Genomic DNA, 18,706 nt, shown 5'->3' on the forward strand with positions numbered 1-18,706 from the left:
AGGTCTCCAAGCATTTGTGATCACATTGTTGGGTTGTTGCTTTGTTTAGCTGACCATAGAGATCTTTGCTTGGGCAGAAAGGTATGAGGTCTCCTTTTTGCGGTGATTCTTTGGTAGTTCACATCTTGGCAAGTGCTCAAACAGTGCTTATATCCTAATGTTGGAATGGTTCCTTCTTTCAGACATCTCAGTTATGGGCTACTGTAGGAACAAGAGCCTGTACAAGCACAAGGCTGGCCTAATCTAAACTTTTGGCTGCAAGGCTCTGTGGCAAATGCAGAGGACTCCCTTGCTAGATAAGTTTGCCATATCCTTGGGTGTCAGGCTACTACTATACCACTGTCTGCAGCTGGACTCAGTAGCAAGGAGAGTAGATGCCATGGTCCAACTTCAGGACAGGCTTGAGGTGTTTGCACATTTTCACCTTTTGGACAGCTGAGACAGGTCGAAAGAAGTTTCAAATAGCAAATACGTGGACGACACAAATTGCTCCATTTTCATAGCATCAAAAGTGGTACCTGGGGTTCTGGAGCTCACTGTAGACTATCCCAGGTCTCTTCCCACTTGTAAGCCCACAGAGATTAACAAGCAAAATCTGAGAGTGAGTGTCTTTTCAGAGGTCACTGCAGAATCTATTGCCACCCCTGCAGATCCACTGCCATTGAACTTGACAAAGGAATGAGGTCTAAATGCATAGCATGGTACTGAGAACAGTTTCTTGTCCCCTGAAGGCCTCTGTTCTGTTGATAACTGACTTTTACCCCTCAAGGCCTCTGTTCCCGTGATAACTGACTTTTTCGTGTACCTGAGGAATGTCAAGTGTACATTTGCAGTTATTAAATTACAGAGTAGGAGTCCAGCTCCGAGTCCCACCTGCAAAGTCATTCGGTACGATTTAGCACTATTTTATTAAATTCCTAGGTTCTTTTTCCCTCTGCTGTTAAAGGTTATTATTTCACATGTATCTTCAGTCTTTCACCAGCATGGCAGACTTGGGAAATGAAGGGAACATTTCTGTCTATGGTAATTTTGTTGGGTCTTTTTCTCAAAACCTTAGTTAAAACCTCAAGTTGGACATGACTTAGTGCTGCACAGGCTAAGTAGGCCCCCCTTATGAGCCTTTCAGGGACGCGTACTCTTTTGATTCTTTTGCTATCCATTCATTGTTTTCATCTTTTCATGAGGATGGTCAGGTTTGTCCCTTGAAAGTCCTCAAGTTGTATCTCCATTCACATAGAATCCTTACAGCCTTCTCATTAGTTCCTGCACACAAGTCATCAGGTTCATCCTGTTTTTAAGAATTTGATTTTTTATTGGCTGCGACAAGTCAGTTGATGAGCTGGGCTTTACATGAATGTTCCTTTTGCTGCCAAGATCAAGGCTCATTTCATCTCAACCCTCTCCTCCTTCCTGCCTTGTAAGTGTAACTTGCTCCTTCTCGTAATTAAAAGCAGGGATGGTGTGGTCAGAGTACTTTTGCTAGATGTTATCTTTTTGATGTTAATCAGAAATCCCTTGATGTTTATTCACTCAGATCTGTTGTCACAGCAAGTACTGTAATATACATTCAGTTGGTGGGATCCAGGTCATTCATCCTTATCCTCTTGTCTTGGCGAGTGTAATCTGTTGGTTATCCTCTTGTCTCTGGTGAGTGTAGTCTGTTGGATTGTTTCTTCCATGGTAAATCCATTACTTATGGAAGCACCCATGATTTCAAGGTATGTTTCCGATGCCATCGTCTGTCTTTGGGAAAATAAACTTCCCACAGCTACATCTCCCTTTCTCTTCCAGGCCTCTTCTTCTTTGTCTTCCGTAGTAAATTGTAATATAGGTTATTCATGATTTATGTTGTAATAAAAAATTTTATAACAAACACTTTTATACAACACAGAAGAATAAGCGGCATCACCTTGGGGCCTGATGAAGTCAGCTGGCTTAGAGTATATGCATTGATGTTTCTTCTTAAAAATTTTTAAGTTGATGCATGTGTGTGTTCCACATGGAATGGGTTTTGTGATTTGGTTACTATTATTATTATTATTACATATATTACAACAGGACATTGAGTTTATTTGTTGTTGCAGGGCTGACCAAAGAGCACAAAATGTATGATTGTATTTGTTGTTTCAGGGCTTACCAAAAGTGCACAAAATGTACATATTCAACTTGCTGTCGCAACATGGTTAGTAAGCATGCACAGGTGTTCCACCCTAATGGAAAATCAAAGAGTGGCTGTTACAGAATTGCTCCTCCTATCATTATGCCTGAACCAATGTACTGTATATGTGGCTTCAGCACGCGTAGTGGTAACCATCTCGGTAAGTGAATTTCAAGTTATTACCTTTATTTTAATTTTCTTACTTTCCATATTTTAAAATTTCTAGTTTATTTTAAAGATTACAATGAATTTAATAGATAGATAGTTACTGAAGGCAAATGGTCGACGTGTTGAGAAGAACTAAGTATTTCTGGTACTCCTTGCATGGCTTACCTTTAGTGCCTTGTTCAGTTTTATATATTCCCTCATCATGCTTATTTGCTTATTTTCAAGAAAACTGCAGGTTGAAAATGTATTTTTAAACATCCACTTTCCCATGATGACTATTACATGTGGATTTATTTGTCATACTCAAGTGTAGAAACTTCAACAATATGGGTGGATTTATTTTTTATGTATTCAAGTGAATAAACTATTTCTTACAATGCCAACTTCCATAATTAGGGGTTTCTTGGATGCTTTTATTGCATTTTACTGTTTTATATATCTTAGGAGGTTTTAATAATCCTCTTGAATGGGTATGGAGGTATATCAGTGTAATCAAAACAGCCTGTCACCTGCGTGTTTGGACATAAGTATTAATAGTAGTTAGTCGAGTCACTGCTTAATGTAACACTCCGTAGAATCTTATATAATACAGCATTAGTAAATAATTTCCTATGAGTTGTGTTTTATGGGAGAGAAGTCCCTTTGTATAACTAAAATGGCTGTGGTTCAAAGAACTTGTCATGATATAAGTACAGGCAGTCCCTGGTTATCGGCGGGGTTCCATTCCCGACAGTGTGATGATAACCGAAAATCGGCGATAATAGCGCTGATCCTCAGTTATTGGCTTGTATCCTCAGTTATCAGCGCCGATAACCAGGAATCGGTGTAGAAAATTTGGTTATCGTCATCACTAGACAAGCGCCATAAAACCGGATCGCTGATAACCAAGGCCGCCAATAACCACGGACTGCCGGCATATAATTTATGATGGTAAAATACTCAAAAATTTTTAGATTTTTGAGTACTTGAAACATTTCTGGATTCACAGAAATTTGCTTTCATCTAATTACCATGCATTTCATGAAATCTTGATATGTTAGGGTTGTACTGTATACTGGAGGTTTCTGACTGGCTAATACAAATACAACTAATGGTATTTTGATTGTTTGTTCAGTAATGTCAAGACCAACTTCATAAAGAAATACTGTACCTTTTTACATGATGTAGGAAAAAGAGGGATATCTATATACTTATAATCTTCTGCACCCTTGTTTTATAAGCATAATTTGAATTATCTTATACCCATAGCTCGACATCTTGCGCTGTGTGAGGGTGGGCGTTTATCAGCTTACCCATCAATGCTGGATGCAATGGTATACCGTGGTGATCCAATGACTCCCAGTGCTCTGGCACTATCAACACTAGGTTTGAGTAGGATGCTGCCTGGGAGTGTGACACCTGCCCCTTCAACTCCACAAGAAACTGGGGAACCCTCATTTGATATGACTCACTTTATGACCATGAGTATGGATGTAGATGAAGAAGAAAATGGTGAGTCCAAGGTTGCCCTGTAAACTGAAATAATTTACAAGTATTTAGTTAAATATTTAAATTTTTACAGGTTTGTTTTGAAATATTAAAGGCAAAATTTTTATATTGAGGAAACTTATATCTAAATGTAACAATTTTTTATATATGGAAAGTTATGTAAAATGATATCTGGTAAATTTCAAATGCAAGTAAATTATCTGTAGCCAAGCTAAATTACTTTTACATAAAAATATTTCAATTCTTTACTGTGTACATAATTATACCGTGACACCTCAACTTACAGTATCCTGGAGCAACGTGCTTAGCATATATTGTGCAGAAATTCCATACGAATTGTTATAAACCTATCCCAACTGGCATTTGTAATTTTTATTGTTTAAAATATATACCAATTTCATGGAAATCCCTGCAAAATGAATTGCTTGTAAAAGAACATGCAATATAGTATTGTACAGTTTGGCCTAATAAAAACATAGCCAATTGCAGTAGTTTTACCTTCCTACCTGGTATGCTTACAAGATAATGTAAAATACACAAAAAATATGCAGTATAAATCAAGGACCTTAAACATCTTTATCATAAGTTACAAAACACTGCACCTTCTGTGGCACCTCCCACTTTTTTTTTTTTTCTTCCTGTGACACCTTCCCCATGTCTCTCTCTCTCTCTCTCTCTCTCTCTCTCTCTCTGTTGGGCACCTCCCATCTCTCTCTCGTGGCACCTCCCCATCTCTCTCTGTGGTGGCACCTCCCTCCATCTCTCTCTCTCTCTCTCTCTCTCTCTCTCTCTCTCTCTCATGGGCACCTCCATCCATCTCTCTCTCTCTCGTGGCACCTCCCCATCTCTCTCTCCCGTCGGTGGTACCTCCTCCCATCTCTCTCTCTCTCTCTCCTGCACTCCTCCATCTCTCTCTCTCTCTCTCTCTCATGTGGCACCTCCATCTCTCTCTCTCATGTGGCACCTCCTCCATCTCTCTCTCCTGTGGCACCTCCTCCATCTCTCTCTCTCTCTCTCCTCTCCTCTCTCCTCCTAGCATTCATCTCTCTCTCTCTCTCCTGTGGCACATCCCCCATCTCTCTCTCTCTCTCTCCTGTAAGTACATCCCCATCTCTCTCTCTCTCTCTCCTGTGGTGACATCCCCATCTCTCTCTCCTGTGGCACCTCCATCTCTCTCTCTCATGTGACACCTCCTCCATCTCTCTCTCTCTCCTGTGGCACCTCCCCCCATCTCTCTCTCTCTCCTGTGGCACCTCCCCCATCTCTCTCTCTCTCTTCCTGTGGCACATTCCCCATCTCTCTCTCTCCTGTGGCACATCCCCTCCCTCTTTCTCTCTCCTGTGACACATCCCCTCCCTCTTTCTCTCTCCTGTGAAACATCCCCCTCTTTCTCTTCTCCCAGCACCTCTCTCTCTCTCCTCTTTCCCTGCACCCTCCCCCATCTCTCTCTCCTCTCTCCTGCCTACATTCCCCATCTCTCCTCTCTCGTGGCACATCCCCTCCCTCTTTCTCTCTCCTGTGACACATCCCCTCCCTCTTTCTCTCTCCTGTGAAACATCCCCCTCTTTCTTTCTCCTGTAGCACCTCTCCTCTCTCTCTCTCCTGTAGCACCTCCCCCATCTCTTTCACTCATGTGGTGCATCCCTCCCCTCTTTCTCTCCTGTGGCACCTTTCCCCATCTCATTCTCTCCTGTGGTACCTCCCTCATCTTTCTCTCCTGTGGCACATCCTCCATCTTTCTCTCTGCTGTGGTGCATCACCCCTCTCTTTCTTTCTCCTGTGGCACCTCCCCCCCCCACCTCTCTCTCTCTCCTGTAGCACCTCCCCCATCTCTTTCACTCTCGTGTGGCACATCCCCCCCCTTCTTTTTCTCTCCCTGTAGCACTTTTCCCCTCTCTGTAATCTCTCTTTCCTGTAACACATCCCCCATCTTTATCTCTCTCCTGTAGCACATCCCCCATCTTTCTCTCCTGTAGCATCCCCCTCTCTTTTCTCTCTCCAGTACCCTCCCCCTCTTTTCTCTCTCCTGTGCCATCCCCTCTTTCTCCTGTGTGTGTCCCCCTCTCTCTCATCCCCCTCTCTCTCCTCTCTCTCTCTCTCTCTCTCTCTCTCTCATTGATTGAAAGTGGGAAATTTGCTCAGCTTTCTCAAGATTTAATTTTTTTATAGAAAATAACCCAGGGAGAGCGAGCAAATGCAGTAAGTATTAGTATTAAGTAACACAATGTGCACATGTACTGAGCTTTTCAGTCTAAATGTATGTAATACTACATTAAAGTATAATACTGTACTCTAACTAATGAATGTCTATAAAAATACTATACCATAGAGAGAGAGGGAAAGGAAGGGGGTACAGACACAAAGGTTTTTAAGATTTTGTTGTAAATTGCTTAATATTTTGTATGTAACATATCTTGTAAGCATATCCAGTAAATAAGTATAACTACTGCAATCAGCTACAGTAAGTGCAGAGATGATTTTAATGCAATGCATACATGTGCATGTACACAGAGAGAGAGAGAGAGATGCCACAATATGTGCATAGTTTTTGAAACATTTATCACATACAGATGTACACGTACTAAGACTGAAAAATATATGTATGTAACACTAAATTACTGGATCAAGTTCAGTATTATACTGTATTAAATAAATTTCAATAAAAAATACAGTACCAGACAAGGGGGAGGGGTTCCACAGAATGTGTAGTGTTTCATAATGCAATGCTAAATGTAGACAAGCACACATACACAGACTAAAATTATAATTAAATACATCTAAAAATTTACCCATAATCGTTATGTAAATTTTGTGTAAGAAGAGTAAAGAGGCCCCAATAGGGATGTAATGACTGTGGACACCGATTCTTCAGTCAGTCTTCAAATTCCATCTGTATGTAATATAGCAATGATGTTCCAGGTTACAGTGTGTGGATATAGTGGGCTGAGGCAACTGCACTTCTTTTACCACAAATCTTAGAATTTAAGAGCATGTGCTTGCATAATGAAGCAAGAAGCGTGGCACAATCACACAAAAAACACGCATGCATAAGGAACAGTATTTATACTTTCAATTAACAATGATATCCTATTTTGTAGTATACACAGTGCAGTTATACTACATTTAACCTGGAGTTTCAGATTACATCCTCACAAAGTGAAACAAAATACTTTAATAAAACTCATATAAGAACTTTGTTTGATTAACAGTTTATTACAGTAGTATGGTTGCCTATTCTGAAAACAGGTACAGTACATATGCAATTGCATTCTGAAAACAGGTACAGTAAATATGTGCAAGCAGTTGCACTTTATTTCACATCTGAGAACCTGTGAGTAAGTGAACGTGGTGTTCCCGGGTGGAGGGTGGTTTGAAATACGCCCTCAGGCACCAAAATGTGAATTTAACATTTGCTGCTATGACAGGACAGCCTAAATCCAGTGGCCTCAAAATGGTCAAGGCGCGCATTTGTTGACCCCCGAGTTTAGGGCCACTAAAGGGCCCTAATTTCCAGTTTTGTAGAAAATGTTATATATAAGAAAAGAAATAGGGCTCTCAGGGCCCTCCCAATCGAGTAGTGTCCATTATAGACCTCCTGAAGGATCGGAGGGAGGGTGTGGTAACATTGATTGGGGGCAAGGGCAGGGCCATTCTAAGGCAATTGATTATTACTTATAGTCAATTATCCTCTGAGGGCCTGTGCACGGCCCCATTTACCCAGATAGTACACAAATGATTCAATGAATTAAGTGGATCTTCAGTTTATTCAATGCACCCTGTTTGAAATAAAATTTCTTAATTTGTATTTACAAGTGCCTTTAAAAATGATCTTACAATTGCTCATATTCTAAAATTTTCTGGGAGGGGGTTTACATTCCCTCTGAACCTCTGAAGGCTTGCTCGCCGCCGCCTCCCACTCCCATAAGAGGGGCCCCAATGACTGTGCCTCGGGCCCCAAAACACCCAGGAAACTGCTCAATGTGAATTTCAGATGAATAAACACTTTCATGTTTAAAGAATAATTGCAAATTTAACAATGCACAGCAGGTACACTGCATTATTTTACTGTATCGTATACTGTAGTTAGAAATTTTAACATTCAAGAGAAAATAGCTACACATACTTTACGGCAAAATCAGAAACAATTTTTGGGGCTGAATTCCACTATGCATTCAGTACATCAAAAATCTGGTAAGTTGAGGTGCCAGTATATATTGCACACTAATATATATTCAGGGTAAAGTTTTAAGTGTTCAATACAAGTTTCATACATTGCTGTGGTTTACAAATTGTATAAAGTGCTACATTGTTATACCTTTTAGTTTAGACCTACAAATAGCAAAGAGCCTTAACTTCCAAAGAAAGTTCTCTTTCACAGCAATATTGATGACATTGTAAACAATTTTCATATGATACATTTCCATACATTAAAACTGTGTGGTTGAAATATTAATTATATTTGGAGGCTAGGGTGATAAATTATTTAAGTACCTTTAGAAGGAAAGAAGGCTCTTCTTTGTCTTGCAATCCAAAGAGTTTTGCAATTATGACAGATGAAAAGTAAAATTTTCCACTTCAGGGTTCACTGAATTTCAAGGAAAGTAAATTGAGTAAGATGGTACTACAATATGTGATCTACGTAATGAAATGCCAAAATGCCTACGTAATAAATACAAAAGAAAATCCTAACCCAAAGCATAATCAGATTTGAATAATTTATCCCATGACCACTGTCTAGGTAAATTTGGACTGATGGTTTTGAGGATTTGAGTGTTATTTGAAAAAACTAGCAGAATTTAATTATGTATATGGTAGCTAATTTTTAAAAAATACAGAAGGTTGTACATACTGTTTCACTTTATTCCCTTCATGGTTTTGAAAAACAATGGATTTGTAAAGCTTTTGTTTTTATTAAAATCATTCCACTCAAAACCCCAAGGTACATTATTATATTTTTAGACTTGTAAGACTGGGTCAGAGGATCTGTTCTCTCACAAGTTATGGAAATTGGTGCAAGAAAGTGCCACCTAAAACATGCAAAGATGAAAACATAAACCTAGTGCATTGCCAGGACGCTGACACATTGAATACCAATCTAACTGGTTGTATATAGACAACTTACTGGAGATGGTACATCTCAAGATGTCTCAGTATATGTCATAAGTTGATTTGATGAAGAGGACTGGTTTTTTGTACACTTGACTGTCCATCCAAACATTTGTATCGGTTAAATCTCCTCTCATCTTCTGACTGATTTACTGACTGGTTGCCAAAACACATGAAAGCCTGCTTGAATGCAGAGCATTTTGATCTATGGAAATCCTAGATTCTAGATATGTGGATGAATTGATAAACTGACTATCAGCTGGAAGGAGTTACAGTCAAGATTATTGACACACTTATCATCATTCCTATATTTCCTTACTGCTTTAGAGAGGGGGAGAGAATTATTATTGGCCTACAGAACTACAGGCTCACACACACACACACACACACCAAACAAGTGAACAAAACTGGACATATGAAAACTATACACATCAGATCACAATTAAATAAAAATGCCTAACAGAAACAATTAAAGATTAAAATAAAACAAGTTGCCTAACTAGATTATGAGATGGAGAGGGAATCCTAACCCTTCCCATCCATCCTAATCTGTTCTACCCTTTAGGTTTGGCTAACACTAAGACATCTATGCATGAGAAAATGAGACCACCCACTGTATTTTCAAGAAAGTGAGGTGAGAAAAAGCTAAGGAAATCAGTAAAAGATCAGGATAAGTAAAAAAAAAATTTTTACCATAAATATTTTTTATATTGACTCATGAACCGTATTTAGTCCCTCATTTAAATTGACCTACTTTACATTGAGTAGAAGAGTAGAGAGAAAAAATCCCACAATACATGCAAGCTCACAAAGTGGCCTGGTGTCATCCATTCATAATTTTGTAGATTTGCTTTCCCAAAATCCAACCCCAGGAGTCCTTTTTGACTCGTCGTTTTTTGAAATTTTCAATTACTTGTGTTGACCTGTGTTTTGTCTTTAGGTAGCTTTGAACATGCCACAATAAAGTATAAGTATTCTGCTTTCAAATTACACCAGAATGAATACCATAGGATGAATAGAACTTTACACACAGCAAATAAGGAAAAGTATTGGTAACATTAATTCTGGTAATGTAACAAACTCACAAAGGCATAGTTAAGAAAGACTGACCTTTACCCGAGTTTATAGCATGAAGTTTTTAACTTAGTATATTTAAATAAGGTTTATACAGAGTGGCTCCTATGTAACAAATTCATAATCATACTGGTTAGTAAAGAGCATAAAATGTAATTTTATACCAACATATTTGTTTCAGATGGTTAAGATGCTAATTCCTTTATGAAATTATTTTGTATCCTACTGGCCATTGACCATAATGGAAAAGCAAATGAATAATTGCACTCTTCTGCCTTTTTCCCCAAACTTGGGCCTATCATTGTTCCTGCTATAGCAGTTACTCTCATTTTTCACTCAGTTTTGGGACAACAAACCAGTTGTTGTATAACAGGGGCATTGGGTGTCTCAAATTACTAACAGATCATAGGTCCTGGTCCTTATACTTTATAATAGTACTTTCATAATATAATTGTTAACCTTGCCTCTTTCTCAAGTCTCTTAAGTATTTAATGTTTTGTAATGGTCTAATAAACTCTTGCTCTGTTTGCTGCTTTTGCTGATCCACCATCCTTTTAATTCATTTATGTTTTATCTGCTTTTTCAACAAATATATGTTTCATTTATACTTTGATTTGATAAACAGCCTGTGTAAAAGTGTATTAAAGTACTGTGATTTATCCATGATTTGACTCAAAAGCAAGATTGATACTTACATTTTTCTTCCTTTTTACAGAAGATGATCCACCCATGATGCCAGTGTCTGTTGAATTAAATGAATAAGAATAAATAGAGTAAGAAAGGATCAGAGTCGAAAGGATGTGTTACTTATCGTGTTAGTAAATTCTGTAGGCTACTTTAATTGTACTTCATTATGGAATTCTTGCATAGCTGGCGATGAAGTGGAATTTGCATTGTGCTAAAGAGTAATAAAAAAAAAATGGGAGTATATTAATATACTGTATATTGTTTAAAGCCTTAAAAGTTTTATATTGGGTAAGAGAATCAATCCATCTGAATACAGGAATTTGTTTTGCCACTACTGTAGTGTAAAATTCTGTCAATATTTTTTTTTTTTTTTTAAGCATTCGAATGAAACTGTGTTAACATGGTTTGTTTTTGCAAGCTGTATTTGTCGTACAGTGTTTTTGAAAAGTATCATCGCTGAACAAGAGATCCTGTCTCCTATTGCTGTTGCATGTAATTTTTATTTTGTACAATGATTTTGAAAAGTATCATCAGTGAAGGAGAAACCCTTCCTCGTAGAGTTCCAACTTCATCAGTACACCTTGACACTGGTTATACCGTCCATAATGGGGAATCCTCTATTATCTGCAGTCAACAGTTCTTTCTAGAACATTTTTTATCAAGCAGTTGTTTCTGGAACTGGTGCTGTATGTAATTCCAAATTGTTATTGTATTTTGCTCAAAAACTAGTAATTATTTTTAGTTTGAAAATTATATGCAACTACTTTTTTTACAATAGTGCAGATTTTTTTTTTTTTTTCCAACTACAAAGATTTTGAGTGTTTTCTACATGGTGGATTTTACATTCCTGGGTAAAACTACATTTGTATAATAAGTACATTTTACAAAAATTCGAGTAGACTGTGTTAATTTTAGTGTCATCTAGAAGGAAAATTTGATAATAAATACTGCTCTGTGGTATGAGGTAGCAGTTTACAAATTCTGTTTGCTAAATTATGATATACTGTACTTTGCCTACTGTTTTAATCATCTTGTGATGGTTGCAAGCACAATAGAAACTTCTGAATAGCTAAACATGTATTAAGTTACATCAGTTATATAAGAAAGAATGCTGATATCAACTCTTATTTTTCTAGTATTAAAAACAAGTTATAAGATTGGTTTTTAGAAAGGTGACCATGGCTGATCGTTATGACTCAGTGTTTTTGTTGTTATTTTGCTTTGCTTAATGGTAAGCTTCCGTGTTTCATAAGAAAGCAGAACATTCAAGGAGTGTATATGGCTTACACATCTAAAATTTTCATTACCTTGAGGAATATTTCTTTAGTGTTGAGACGTTATTCAATTCGTAGTCATATATTGCCAACCGTGCCATTCTCTATTTTGATGCATATACATTTATGACCATAAATATATTTTTATTTCAATGTTAAAATGGTTTATAAATTCAAGGAAAAATACATGTATAAAGGAGACCAGATTTGCAACAAAATCTTTGCTTTTACCTAGCACATTGACAACAAAAACTGTATTCCAGTATCTGGAATACAGTTTTAAATAATCCGGTCCATTTGCATTACATGACCAATGCTTTTACACTGAGCTACCAACCTCCTCATATACTGTGAAGGTGCTTAATTCAGATACAGCACCCCTACCCATACACTTCAGGAAGGTTTAAGGGTATGTGGCAACATATCCAACATCATGCAAGTACGATAACATTAAGGTGTCACAAAACAAATATCTTTTACAATGTTAGGTTTCCAGCTTAATGAAATGATATAAATATGGAAAAGTTTTCCTTGGTACCCAATTCCACTTACATTTGACATTTACATTTGATTACAATAAATATTGTAACAATCAATGTAAGGGGGTAAAAAAATGAAAGTGAACTTGGGGCATGCATGTGTAAATGACAATAACAGTGGATGCCCATGAAATTATTCTGTACATGAAATGCACAGTCTAACACAATTCATTATCATAGCACAACCACAGCAGATCACAGACCTTGCAAAGACAAGAGCTGACACATAAACAAGATGATAAAAGTTAAAATCCTTAAACACTATTATCTTCATCACTCACAATGCCCAAATGCATTCACCCCAGCTTACCTCAAATCTGAGCCTCCAAGCAGCACTAGAGCTATCTCATCCCGATCAATTAAGGGCCCTTAAATCAGCGTTTCATTGTGTAACCACCACTGAAAGGTCTTCAAGTTATCTGGCTGACCAACTAGAAAAGTGTTTCTATTCTCCACTTTCGCCTGATAAGACAGCTTCCATTGTTCAGCAGTTGGATCAGTTACTGCAGAATTCTACTGTTTTGTTGTATAATGCTCAGACAGAGATGAGCATGAAAAATTAACAAAAAAAGCTAATTTCAAATTCAGTACAAAATTTTGGTAATGAATTTATCTCCCTCAAGTAAGATGCAATGCGTAACCTTTCACAAGAGTAATTCAAGCCCCTTGATTAATATATACAGATCACAACCTGAGCTACTCAAGAATTCCTATATAGGCTGATGGTGCACTGGCCCTGTCCAGGAAAATGTTACAAGCTGCATACATTACTTGGAGCAGTTTAAAGTACTTGTTTAATTAAAGCAAGCAGATCTCCATCCACTTCAAATATTCCTCTTGGAAACCTCACATAGGGTACTTAATTTTTCAGATTCCCACCAGAATGGAAGTAAGTTTCTAAGTTTGGGTTTAACTCCGTGGTCTAGGTAATTATTATATTCAGTGGTGACTTACAATCATCAGAGGCAGCAGCAACAAGCAGGTAGGATAGGTTATCTGCCTACAAGGTATATCATAATTCAGCAGACAAGATGTTTTGGTTATAGAGCCAATCTACAAGAAAAAGGAGGAGGGAACAAAAATTAGAGCAAGAAACTAAATATGTAAGAAAAAAAAAAGGTAGGCATTATTTAGGATTAGAGATAGGGACCTTATTCAACGGGTTACTCAATATTTAAAAGCCCTGTACGATTCAAATCTGTTGAAAAATGTGAAAAGCATTAATTGCTTAGTGGAGAACCTGAGTTCAGATAGTGTAGAGATTCTTAATACAGTAACAAGAAAAAAGGTATTAGTTGAGAACGACTGTACTGGCTTCCCCCACCAAAAATATTGTGGCTTATAAGTGAGGTGTTGCTTAAATGTGTATTGAAACAAAAATATAGTTTACAAGGCAATCCTAAGAAAATCTTGTACTGTGAAATCAGGAGCAGAAAATGATGAAAACAGAAATTTATAGTTGGAATTACTTGAATAAAAGCACAGCTATAACTGCTGGCCAACAAAACTTGGCAAAATAATCTACCTGTTCATAAGCATATCCTCATCCATAATTGTAGATTTTCCTTCACAGCCTTCCGCTCCATTTAATATAATCAAATAAAACATTTCTCATGTTATAGAAAAAGTCCTGGCAGGAAATTCCTTGGAATGAAAAGTCAAAGAATGTAGAGTATTTACAGGCATTACCTATAGCAAAATTTATCTTTATATTGGTGCATACTTTACTAAGCATTATAATAGTTTTTTTTTAAATTTAGCATTTCATTTCATATTGCGTTACTAGTTTCATCCATAAGGGGGGCATATCAGTTGAAAAGGAAGGTGAAGGTTAATAGTCACAAGTGCATTTCTTCATAAAGTTGAAAAGACAACCAATTTTCCTCCACAAAATTTTGGAAACATGGTATGGTTAATTATATAATAATAAATTATTTACATTCCATTATCTTAGAAGTGGCACTTACAAATGTCAGAATGATCAAATTATAGATATACTAAACTTGAGAACCATGCAGACAGACATGTACTCTTATCACAACTACCTGTGACTTAAAAAGAAGCTTTCAAGTGCAGTAAATGTTTTCTTCCAGTTTCTGAAAAGGTTACATTCTTGACCCTTGACTAAAGAACTAATTGATCAGTATTTTATGTTTAGTCTGGAAGTGAGTCCATTAATATTTTAGTTTTAAGGATTGTTGACTGCAGTCAAGGAGACTCCTCATTTGGTAAGATTGTAACAAGGAAAGTCAATGTGTTACATAATGCTTCAGTATTGTACTACATTTCTTAACTATATGGTGGTTATTTTCAACGAATGAGATCAATATGGAAGATTATCCTATATTGTTTCTTTTAATATTTCAACATTCCAATAGCTTTTAAACTAATCTTGGTTATAACACTTCTAAACTTTTTTATTTGCTCACATCTATATGGTACTTTCAGTGTCTTTGATGCCCAGGTTTAGAAAATCAATCTTATTGTGTAATTGACTGTAATCGGTTACCTTTTCAGCTTGAATTTTTAGAGAATAATCCTTATTTTTATAATTTTTATTACTCTGAAATGCTAAATTTGTTTTATTATTTTCAAGGAAATTTATCACATGCCTAAAAAGTGATTTCTATTAGTCACTTACTTTGATTACTGTTTACTTTGACAGTTCCTTTGTGTTGTAACACCGTGTAATACAGTCCTATGTTATTCATATATTCTTATCACAATTACATTACATAATCACTTATTCTCATTACAATTAATTTGAAAACTGTAATTTTTTCTCATTTTAATACATTAGGTCCTAACTTATACTGAATGAATTAAAATGCCAAAACAAAGAATGAATAAATTATTACATTTTAATTTATTCACTATAAATATTATGACCTGTTTCAGAATACACTACTGAGTGTTTGTATCCATTCACTGTACAAAATTTGTTTTTCTTATGCTATATTGCCCAAAAGAGTAGTGTTAGTAGAGAACAGTCCCATCTAGTCATAAAAATTCTTGCATTTTCTATTCTAATGAATATCCATCACTAAAGAGAGCCCCTTTATCTTCAGTATTATTAAGCAACTTAGATTTCGATGAAGTTATATTAGTCTGTGCTTATTATTGAATGCTATCCACACTTTCGTGAAAATTTGATAAAGAATTAGGCAAGGCATTTCCATGTCCACACTCACATGGGCAGACTAGAAATCACTAGATGCAGCTCTACTCAGGCAGCTCCATAGTGGAAGTAAGCAGAGCATCTCTCTTTATAAGTATCATCAACATACTGAATGTTATAAGTATTATCAACATACTGAATGTCATCTCTAAATAAGTAAAGTAATGTCTCAGTACAAAAGTACCACAAACCTTGGGGCTTTTGTAGTGTGCTGCACCATGCTCCCTACACATCTAAATATGCCAAGTGAGATTTGAGCACAATGTGACACATCAATTTCAGTTGGCAGCTTCTTAACAGGTAGCCTTACTTTCCTGCTTGGCATGCTGTTTGCTTTTTATTGATTAGGATCATGAAAAGAATTATCTAATATGCTGCTGTTTGCTAGCCATTCAAACCTTTAAATAGATGTTGTGGAAGGTTCTTTTCCTGAGACTGTTTTTCTCACTGGGCACCCTCTTCTTCCAGTGTTGATATCAAATTACACAGGCTGTTGGCCAAGATCATTCATCCCAAGAAATAAATGGGACCGTTCTTCCTCCGTGGTCATCTTCAGAGTGAGCAGTCTGTCACTGTTAAGTCTTGTATCATGAGGTCATGGCTTCCATAACTAATTCAGCCTTATCTCTGTTTTCAAAATTTCAACCTTATCTCAGATTTCACATGGATGAAAAAATAGGTAGCCTTCCTGCACGCCAGGTAGGTTTTAAGGGAATAAGCGTAGATCATGTAAACTTCATACAATATACAGAAATGCTTTTTCAAGAATAAAGGCTTTCAACATCAAAATAAGATCTATAAATTTGGAAAAGTTCACGCTCTTGGCTTTGAAGATTTTCTCCTTGCTCAGGTGAAAAATATCCTTGATCAAGCAAAAAACCACTGGGAGATGGATTTTAGCTAGCTGGTTGCCCAACAGCACACTCCTACCTCCACCAATCATTAACTCACTTGGTAGTCATACATTCCCTGATGACAAATTGCTGCCTGACTTACAAGTAATACAGATTGTGTTCCTCTCTCACAATATCACTTATTTTTTTCTAATTACAGTAAAATACGTGATGTCAAGGACCCTTAGCTACCTTAGGAACTTTGAATTTACTGATTAATATGTGATCCCATATTGCCTCTGCTAAGTAGCAGTTCAAGAAGAAAAGAAAATTTGATCAATATAGATAATTTATACTACATAAATACATAGGGTGCACTCCACCCAGCTGTTAAATTAAAAATTTCCACTAATGCACTGAAGACAAATCCATCAGAGGGGACTTTTTTTATGACCATTTCGACTTTCAACACTATGTGGACAATACAGCATAAGTAAAAGTATGGTTGTATATGTAAAATAATTTCTTTTATCCTACAACTTTTCTGGTGTTAAATACTGTATATATGAAGACATTTGTTATTTAATTTGACCAAAATGACAGGCACTTCTTTGTACCACAATCTTTTTTATTTGAAGAGCTACTTTTCACTAAACAGTAGTAGTTTCATTTACTTTGGTCATGTTACCTTGTGCAATAAAATAAGGAATAGAAAAGTACCCATATAAAAAATTTCAATACTTCACAGACTTGAGTTTACATTTACTACCACATGCATGCACTGGTATTTTTCCTAGTGGACTTGACTTTTTTGGAACTACGGTATGTATTAAATTCAGAATGTACATGCTAGTTTTTTATTTTCTTCTGCTCTGCTACGGATATATTACCATTAGCAGTTATCAAAAAAAAAAAAAAATTAACAGTAGCCCACTAGGAATTAGGAATAAGTTCAAAGTGTGAGGTTGATATATTTTTATTTTGGAATTGTATGTATGAACAGTTTGTGTTGGTATTTTATATAAAGATTTTTACATTTTGCCATGTTCATTACCAGGTGTACTGAACATAAAAGCAGAATATGATTTTTGAGTGGTTTTCCAGCTTTCAAGTAAAGCAATAGGCCAATTTTTCTTATTTTACAGTGTTTTCCTTCTTAATTAAAAAGCTGCCACAGTTCCAGTAATACCATATGAGGGTATTTTGTTTACAGTTGAACGCAGGCAAAGACAACATTTATACCTGTTGCACATCCTGCTCTTGCAAAGCTGCAAGAAAATTAAAAGTTCCATGTTAGCTGGTGACTTTAATTTGAAGTCCCATACACTTTATTTACCCATATTACCAAGTTTACAGTAGTAAGTGGTAGTGTTCTAATGAAATGATGCATACCTTCTCTTCTCCATTCTCTTCCCAACAAAACTGTACTCAACAAAAACATGACTACTGTATTGTTGTAAATGTCCAATTTCTGTATTAAAAAGAGAAATGGTTATGAGAAACTTTTTGTTTTCAAATACTTATATTTACATTTTATAAAGTTTTCATTAACAGGAGTTTTAACATGACAGGAAAAACATCTAATTATTATTTGCCCAAAACATTAATTATTATTTGCCCAAGTCAATATGAGAAATGGTAAAGCATTTTTCTATGTACAAAGAATAGCATATTTTGTGTAGATTTTAGTGAGGACTCATTGGGAAAAGCTATTAGGAATGGTACAGGAATCTGAATTAGTTTTCCCTTCAAAAAGCAAAATTTACAAGTTGAACAAGCCAAAATACAAGGAGAGAAAAGTCATCTCTGGTGTAATTTTTTCTTCCTAAAGATAATGCTACTGGTAAATATTTTTGCTTATAATTTATTATTGTAGATTTTACATGTAGCTATAGATCGAATAATAAGATAATGAGCAAATTTTTGTCGTAATAATTCTACTATATTTCATACATGTAGTGTTGCTGGCAAGTAACTGAACCTAGGATTGTGCTGGTTTTATCAACCAAGTGTACAGAGAGTGTATTTGAGCCTGGCAAAAATCTTTGTAATTTGATATTGCAACTCCCAAAGAAGTAGTATATACTTTCTATTCAAAGCAAAAGTGTGTATTTTTGTCTCATAAATGTGAATATTTTGATATTTCTTTCATTGTAATTTTTAGTGCTTTTGATTTGTAGAAAAAGACAATTTTAGAGATT

The 18,706-nt window shown here is 36.2% G+C and overlaps 1 protein-coding gene and 1 long non-coding RNA gene across 2 annotated transcripts in view; one reads left to right on the forward strand and one right to left on the reverse strand.

Moving 5' to 3' along the window:
- The window catches only part of row (relative of woc), a 107,340-nt gene extending 95,167 nt beyond the window's left edge, over positions 1–12,173 (forward strand). The window contains exons 24-26 of the mRNA XM_067118623.1: positions 2,131–2,318; positions 3,575–3,817; positions 10,710–12,173. Of these exons, the coding sequence (XP_066974724.1) occupies positions 2,131–2,318; positions 3,575–3,817; positions 10,710–10,756 (478 nt within the window). The 3' untranslated portion in view covers positions 10,757–12,173. The remainder of the gene's footprint in view (positions 1–2,130; positions 2,319–3,574; positions 3,818–10,709) is intronic.
- LOC136847186 (uncharacterized) overlaps positions 926–18,706 on the reverse strand; it is a 46,650-nt gene continuing 28,869 nt past the window's right edge. Inside the window, exon 2 of the long non-coding RNA XR_010855645.1 lies at positions 926–3,841. This is a non-coding gene — a long non-coding RNA (uncharacterized lncRNA). The remainder of the gene's footprint in view (positions 3,842–18,706) is intronic.

This window comes from Macrobrachium rosenbergii, chromosome 16, assembly GCF_040412425.1.
Source record: "Macrobrachium rosenbergii isolate ZJJX-2024 chromosome 16, ASM4041242v1, whole genome shotgun sequence".
In the NCBI taxonomy this organism is placed as follows: domain Eukaryota; kingdom Metazoa; phylum Arthropoda; class Malacostraca; order Decapoda; family Palaemonidae; genus Macrobrachium; species Macrobrachium rosenbergii.